Source organism: Achroia grisella, unplaced genomic scaffold, assembly GCF_030625045.1.
Source record: "Achroia grisella isolate CSIRO2021 unplaced genomic scaffold, CSIRO_AGI_Agris_v1 utg874, whole genome shotgun sequence".
Lineage (NCBI taxonomy): Eukaryota > Metazoa > Arthropoda > Insecta > Lepidoptera > Pyralidae > Achroia > Achroia grisella.
Window position 1 is genome coordinate 2,178,849 of NW_026713051.1, and position 7,675 is coordinate 2,186,523.

At 34.6% G+C, this 7,675-nt stretch overlaps 1 protein-coding gene across 1 annotated transcript; it reads right to left on the reverse strand.

Annotated features, from left to right (window-relative positions):
• On the reverse strand, positions 1–6,638 carry LOC131853073 (trypsin alpha-like). The gene is made up of 6 exons (XM_059203868.1): positions 6,512–6,638; positions 5,748–5,909; positions 4,660–4,753; positions 4,013–4,135; positions 942–1,138; positions 1–691 (listed from the first exon to the last, which is right to left on the reverse strand). Exons 1-6 carry the CDS (start codon positions 6,550–6,552, stop codon positions 250–252), a joined length of 1,059 nt encoding a protein of 352 aa, XP_059059851.1. The 5' UTR covers positions 6,553–6,638; the 3' UTR covers positions 1–249.
• Positions 6,639–7,675: the final 1,037 nt, after the last annotated feature.

Sequence of the window (7,675 nt, forward strand, 5' to 3'; positions counted from 1 at the left end):
GATAATACACGACTTCTAAATAATAGACATTAATCAAAAAATTTACTTACTGCTGCCTGAAATTTATAGCCTTATATTTTATTCTGATGTATAAGCTATATCCTGTAAAGTTTCATCAAAATCCATTCTGTAGTTTTTGCGTGACAGAGTAACAAACATACATCCATACTCACAATTTTTTCCGTTTATAATATTAATAAGTTATAATTATATAATACTCTTATTGTAATTTTCAGTATTTATTGTCCATTATAAATTATTTGATTCGCTAATTGGTTTGCTGTCATACAAATCAGCCAGTGTTTCGTTATTCAAATACAGTCCAATTTTGTTGAGTGTTTCGTTACTAATAAATGGTTCCGCCACGTTCTTAGTAAATTCCAGTGTCTCGAATTTCCTCATTCTATCAGAAGTGGCCTTTATCAATTTATATATTTCTTGCTTGGCTTGGTGAAATATACCATTGTTTATAAAGTCTCTGATATCGTAAATAGTCCCTTTTAAATTTGCAAGCGACTTATCGATTTTTAGTGCTTGTAATTCTTTATGTCCAGGCTCTAATTTTAATGATATTAGGTTTCTAGCTCGTTTCAACCACTGCACGAACACATATCCTTTTGTTGTTTCGAAAAATGGCGTTAAGTCTGATCTTGTTATTTTTTGCAAAATCGAAATGTTTGACAATAACCACCTAAAAATATATTCATATTAATTCTTATCTAGGTATGAAAACAACTGAAAAAAATTACACGATAAATTCCATTTACAAACTTTTCTTATTACAATATTTCAAATAAAATTGTATGATAAATTAGACACTACTAGGTATATAGGTACTTTAGAGTAATGTAACAATCTCATTAATTCTGTATGTTGATATATTTTTATTTGAGGACTAAATAAAATAGGTAGCTACGTATATAAGTATATAAAATACTAACGGTAAATAACTCTGTATATCGGTATAAATGAGAGGTAGATCGTTTTTGTAACCGCAACCGAAGCCCCAGGATAGTAGGCCTGCCAAGTAAGAGTTCACAACGAGAGGCGCGCCAGGCACAGCCAAGCAAGGGCACATGGAATCCGTGTGTCGAGATGGACCAAGACAGAGCATACCATGTCCAACATATGTTTCGTGCTGCCAAAAAGAGAAAAATTATAAAATAATATATAGTTTTGGGGGAGTAGATTTTTAGCATTGTGAACCACATTGTATTATCAGGTAGCCCTCCACGTGGTTTGGAAACTAACGTGATAAATTCATGGTGAATTTATGTACTATGTCTGGTTGACCTCCACGTAGTTCCCTCTGGAAACTGCTGAAAAACGTGAATTTACATATATATATGTTTATAAACAATAGGAAAATAGTAAGTCATACCTTTTTCTAAATATTCCTACAGACATCATCGGATCTTATTTTTTGCTAGTTGTGCCAAAAACTAAAAAGTGCCTTCCCCCTAACACTCCCCTCCAACCTCCGGGGAACATTGTTGCAATAAAAAAATGACTTACAATATATCCAATTAGTATTGCTGTTAATTATTGTGGCTTCATTAGCAGTTACATCTTCATTTTCGACGCATCGAACTGTCTGTCCAGCGGTCAAGTTGTCAGCGATGCGTCAAAAATGATGAGTTGTGTGTTTGCCATTTTTGAAATTGAACCACCGCGGTTGAAACTGCCGCCGGGGGCATGGGCCCTGTGTTTGTTCCCCCCAGTTCCGGCCCCCTACAGACGTCACACGTGCATTCGACGGACGCCGTTAATTAAAAATGCGCAAATAAACCTTCATGTAAACACTGATTGATCTAACCGGATTTTACTATAAATACCGATAGTATTCGCAAACGTGTCTTTATACGTAGATGTTTTCAGACAACAATACATGAATTTAAGCGACATTGTACACTTAACAAGCGATCGGTTCTGGCTTTCCACGAATGAATTTTTTTTTTATGGATGATAATGGAATGGTGCACCCGCCTGCGCTATCGGTTTACGCTGGCGGGGCACCAGTGAGGATGATAAGACGAACATGAGGTCAGGTCAGTTAGCCCATCGTGACAAATTCACGAGGAATTTATCACGATGGTTTCCAGGGGGAACCGCGTGGAGGTCGATCTGACATGGTATATTGCTAGCAATGGGATCATTAGTCCACATTACTAACAATCCCCTTCCCCCCCACTAATGAATTACAAATCTTTAAAATTTGTCGGCTTGTTCTATTCTATAACACAAATGAATTATACATATCTATACTAATGAGTAACCTTGGCTTTAGTTTATAATATTAGTTATCTAATGTCTTAAATAATCTAAAAAAAAAACAAACACATATGACAATATATATGGAAGAGCGGGATGTACCTGACACAGGCATTTCTATGCTTACTAGGTCATCCCAATACTATGTTATTGTAACTGAATTGTTTTTAAAGAAATAAACATTTTTTCATTTCATTTTCATTTTCACATTTCCTTCCTTTTGAATCACTCTATCTATTTCTGAAAACTGCATTACTATCCGTTACCTAATTTGTAAGATATAAATGAACAGATAGCGACGGCGACTCTGTCTTAGATAAATGTATGTAATATTGTAAAATATGTAAAGTTTTTTAATACATGTAATAGCCAATTTGCATTATCTACTCCTATGGGATCTATACGCTCCTTTATGTAGTTTGCTGAATATTCTAAACTATATTTTTAAATAAATTAACACAAATATAGACAGTTTTAGTTTCTAATACTGAGTAGGTAACCTAACATAATATTTATAATACAATTTAAACGGTCGTGTTTCTATAATTACATGACATGTACAGACTTATGTATACATTACTGTCTCCCTCAGATGTGGAATCATACCTATACTTGGTAATATTAGAATATCACGGACTACTTACTGTCTACCTACGCTAACACAATATTTTCTTAACTCGCCGCTTCAAAAGCTGTACCTACTAAAAGTCTTCATTATTGAGGGTTAGATATAAAATTACAGCTCTATTAAATGCAGCGTTCGTTTAAAACACAAATTGGATTTACTTACCTATCTGTTTTTTTATGGATGATAATGAAATGATGCACCCGCCTTCGTTAATGGATTACGCTGGCAGGGCACCAATAGAGAATGATAAAAGGAGCATAAAGTCTGGCCAGTTAGTCAAACTTGGCAAATGGCAATTTACCACCACGGTTTGCAGAGGTAACTGTGTGGAGGTCAACCTAACATACATGTAGATTGTTACATGTTACACAGGTACTTTGCTTACAATGGGGTTATTGAATATATATCCACATTACTAAAATAACTTTTCCCTCTTACCTATCCATTATAGGTACCAATTTGTTTGTAGGCTACCAACCTCCTTAGATTCACAACAGCCATATAACAAATACATTTACTAAATAGTATATTGATAAAACGTCAAATTGATTCGCGTACTAATTTTATTGATTTGGAAAGTTGTTATATATAATTATTATATGTTATTTTTATTTTGTCGTATATAATAATAATAATAATCTCAGGAGAATTCACACAGCGCCATCTAGACCTAGATGGCGCTGTGTGAATCTTAGACTAGAAGTTAAACTAGCTAAAGCTTGTGTTATGGGTACTAGACAACTGATACATATACATAGTTTTTTTTTGTAAACATATTATACATAGAAAACACAATCATACTTATGAATACAATTGTTTGTGCCGTGCGAGGAATCGAACCCGTGACCATCAGTCGTAAAGCAGTGTACTAGACTGCTAGGCCACCTAGGTCATCATTATAGATATTACAAACCTCGTCGTATATTAAATCTTTCATTAATTGCACTCCTTCTATTATCAACACACCAACGAAAACTCATGTTCAACACAATTGTGACTTTAACAATCTTGTAAAGTTTTCTATCAGTTTTATAGTCGATTTGGGAAACAAAGTCCAAGGCAAAGTAGCTCTCGAGGGAATGATTTGGGAGCAGTAATATGTAAATTTCTTACACGTTTGTAAGCGTCACAGTGCAAGTTGGCTGTCGTCACCATGAATGTTACCGTCCTCAGCATCGGGTCCAATTTCTCATCAGGCGTATATATGCTCGAACGAGGCAAACACAACTCCCTTCCCTACGACATAAATACTTACTAAAATAGAGCACACGATCGTATAGTATACATATATAGTAGTACTAGCTGACTCCACAAGTTGTTTTAAAATATAAATTTAAATTACTATTAAAAAATTACGACCTGATGCTAGAAGGGCGAAAATTGTATGTATTTTTAATGGCACTTGGTAAAACATAAAAAAATTGACAGCTAAAATGCGGGTGGACAACCCTTACCACTTAGGGGTATAAATATATATAGTAGCCGATTTTCAGACCTACTGAAAATGCATATAAAATTTAATAAAAATCGATCAAGCCGTTTCGGAGGAGTATCTAACATTGTGACACGAGTTTTGATTGATACTTCTGAATTTGTTTCCGATTGATGGTAGATTGCTACACTAAAACAATTTTTTTTATATATATGTAACTTTACTGTAATATGGCTAATGCATCAGAATAACATATAGGCTATATTTTTTTTAATTTAACGCGGATGAAACTGCACGCTAAGCTAGTATATTATATTTAGATACCTACCGTTCGATCACATCGACCCCACCCGGTTACAAACGCTTTATATCCATCCAGTTTTTCTACAGGTGACACCAACGTAATAGGTTTCATAGCTGCTCTGAAATCGTTATATGAATATACAATTTTAAGTCTTTTTTCAGACTAATGTCGTTAGCCGCAGCTGGCCTTTACAGCTTCACCGGACGATGGGGGGCGAGTACAGATGGCACTCCAAACCCGCAGAAGGACTTATAGAGCGGCTGAAGGCCAACTCCCGCCTGAAAGATACGGCTTTATACCATGTGCGCGTAGCAAAGTTGCCGCGATTTACAAATTATGACTTAGTATTTTAGCTATACCACTTTCGTAATATATTTACTAATTAATATCTGTATAAACAAATTTATTAATATAATTAAATGAAAACATTAAATTCCTGTTACTTAACACGAATTTAATGTTTTCATTTAAGTTACTACAAAAATAATAATGTTTTTTAGAACAATTCACATAGCACAATCCAGTCCCCATCTGAGTTACCTCTATATTTTGTTATGGATACTAGACATGTGATATGAATACATAGATTTATTTTGAAAACATCCAGACCGATACAACAATTATAAACATGTAACAAATGTTTGTACCATGCGAGGAATCGAACCCGAAACCATCGGAAGTATGGCGGTGTGTAAGTAAACTACAGATGAAGTTAACTTTAAAAAGTTCAAAACTGAATATGTTTTAAAAATGACATACACTGTGTTTACACAAATAGTAGCAACCTACGCCACAGACAAACATACACACAGTACAAACAAGTAAGGCAATCTCGTTTAAATTCCTGCTTCATCGACCGCGATCGGTTTTTTTGCAAACACGAGTAGCACAGAGTATGCCGATACCAGCAAATATACAGATCAAGCTATAAACGTATAAACATCTATTCGTATAAAATGTGGCACTATGACATGTCCGTTCAATATTCAGATGATATTTTCCTATTGCGTTTCCGTTTCAGTGGTTAGTTATACAAGTTTCCGCGCTACTAATTCTCAAACATGGTGCATGGTTACATTGCGTTTACGTAATCGGCTTATATTAGGGTGTACTTGAATGGGATGTCCTCGTATAATCTGAGTAGTGAAATATCGGCAGCCAGGGAAAATTGATTGAAGTTCTCATGGATGATTACAAGCACTACTGTCATTATGTTGGTACCACGGTCGGCATAATTCTGGCCGGGTACCACTCCCAATTCATTCACTGGTACTCTGAAGCGAAGGGAAATACATTACTTAGCGATACACACGGTCAATGGTTAATTAAATAGTACGTACTCTAATTGACTACTTTATAATATATCCTCATTTCCATGTCGGCCATGTTGGCAACCATGCAAATAAATATTATGCATGTTTTTGTACACAAATTATTATATATGTTTTTGTAATTGTTTTACATGTACATATATATATATGTACGTGTATGCATATGTATGTTAATAATGATTGTCAATAAATGTTTTTCTTTCTTTTCTTTATTTATTAGTACAACATTCCCACATGTTAGAATCTAAGTGGTTTCGGACAGAAAAGCTTCCTCCCGCTCATTCTTAGGTTGAAGAATGAACTACCTGCCGAGGTTTTCTCACGAGACTACAGCATGGGATTTTTAAAAAAATGGTATATTAAGGTTACCTAAGGGTCGGCAACGCGTACGTAATACGCCTAGTGTCTCAGGCGTTCTTATAGGCTACGGTAACCATTTACCATCAGATGGGCCGTATGCTTGTTTGCCACTATAGTTTTAAAAAAACGAGTAAGTATGATGTAATCTAGTTGATACGTAACAGTTTCAATCTCCGGTAACTCACAGATGCAAGGGATGTGCCACGGATATGACGAGGTTTTTCATAAGCAGTGCGCCAGTCAAATAGTGGGCGTACTTCCTGCGTATGCTGACAATATATGGATGTTCTCTTATAGATACGCGGCTACCTTTGAATATCTAGAAAATCATTCTTATGATGAATCAAATGGACTCTATAAGCAATTGGATAAACTCTAGACTGTCCAATAGGTAGGTATATAAGCAGAATAAAAGTGCATTTTTAGAATTAACGTTTTTTAGAAAATATTTAAGTTAGTATAAAACTAAAGATATAGTAATGAATATACTTGAATATATCAATGCTCTCATAGATACGCGACTACTTTTGAATATCTAGAAAATCATATTTATGATGAATCAAATAGACTTTGTAACTAATTGGATAAACTCGTACTCGTGGGCGTACTTCCTGCGTATGCTCACAATATATGGATGTTCTCTTATAGATACGCGGCTACCTTTGAATATCTAGAAAATCATTCTTATGATGAATCAACTGTCAGACTCTGTAATCAGTTGGATAAACTACTAATCAATCCAAACGGTACGTATTTAGCAGAATAAAAGTGCATATACAGAATTAAATAACATTAGAAAATATTTAACTTGGTATAAAACTAAAGATATAATGAATCAAATCTAACAACTCTAATTCCAATTGGATAAATTACTAGTCTATCCAATTGGTAGAGATTTAAGCACAATAAAAGTGCATTTTTTTATTGGGACGGTTTGACCTACTGTCAGGTGCTATGACCTGTAACACTGCGACCTGTATACATCTATTGTGCTCGCCCTTATTCAAAGCTCGCTACCTAGACCCGTGAGGGACAAGAATTGAAGGATATTATATATTAGATTAGGAGCGATGGTTTTTATCTCCTCTGGATATAGTGTATACTTTCCAAAAGAGATATTTCATTAATGCATCAGAGGGCTACAACCACATAGGATGTGTAATTGTGTAGTGGCGTTTCCTCTTCTGGTTGGCAAAATCTGCAGGTTGATGTTTAAGCTCAGGCCTAATTTCGCCATGTGCTTATAAAATATCTATATATGTATATAATATCTATAGATCATTAGAAAATAATTAAGTTAGTATAATACTAAAGATATAATAATAAATATACTTGAATATGTCAATGAA

Excerpts from the sequence above, each read along its gene's own strand:
- LOC131853073 (XM_059203868.1), bottom strand. The coding sequence starts at position 6,552 with ATGAAAAACCTCGTCATATCCGTGGCACATCCCTTGCATCT. Across the intron at positions 1,139-4,012 it reads ACTGTGACGCTTACAAACGT|CACGAAACATATGTTGGACA; the intron begins GTAAGAAATTTA and ends TCTTTTTGGCAG. Across the intron at positions 692-941 it reads GATATACAGAGTTATTTACC|GTGGTTATTGTCAAACATTT; the intron begins GTTAGTATTTTA and ends ATATATTTTTAG.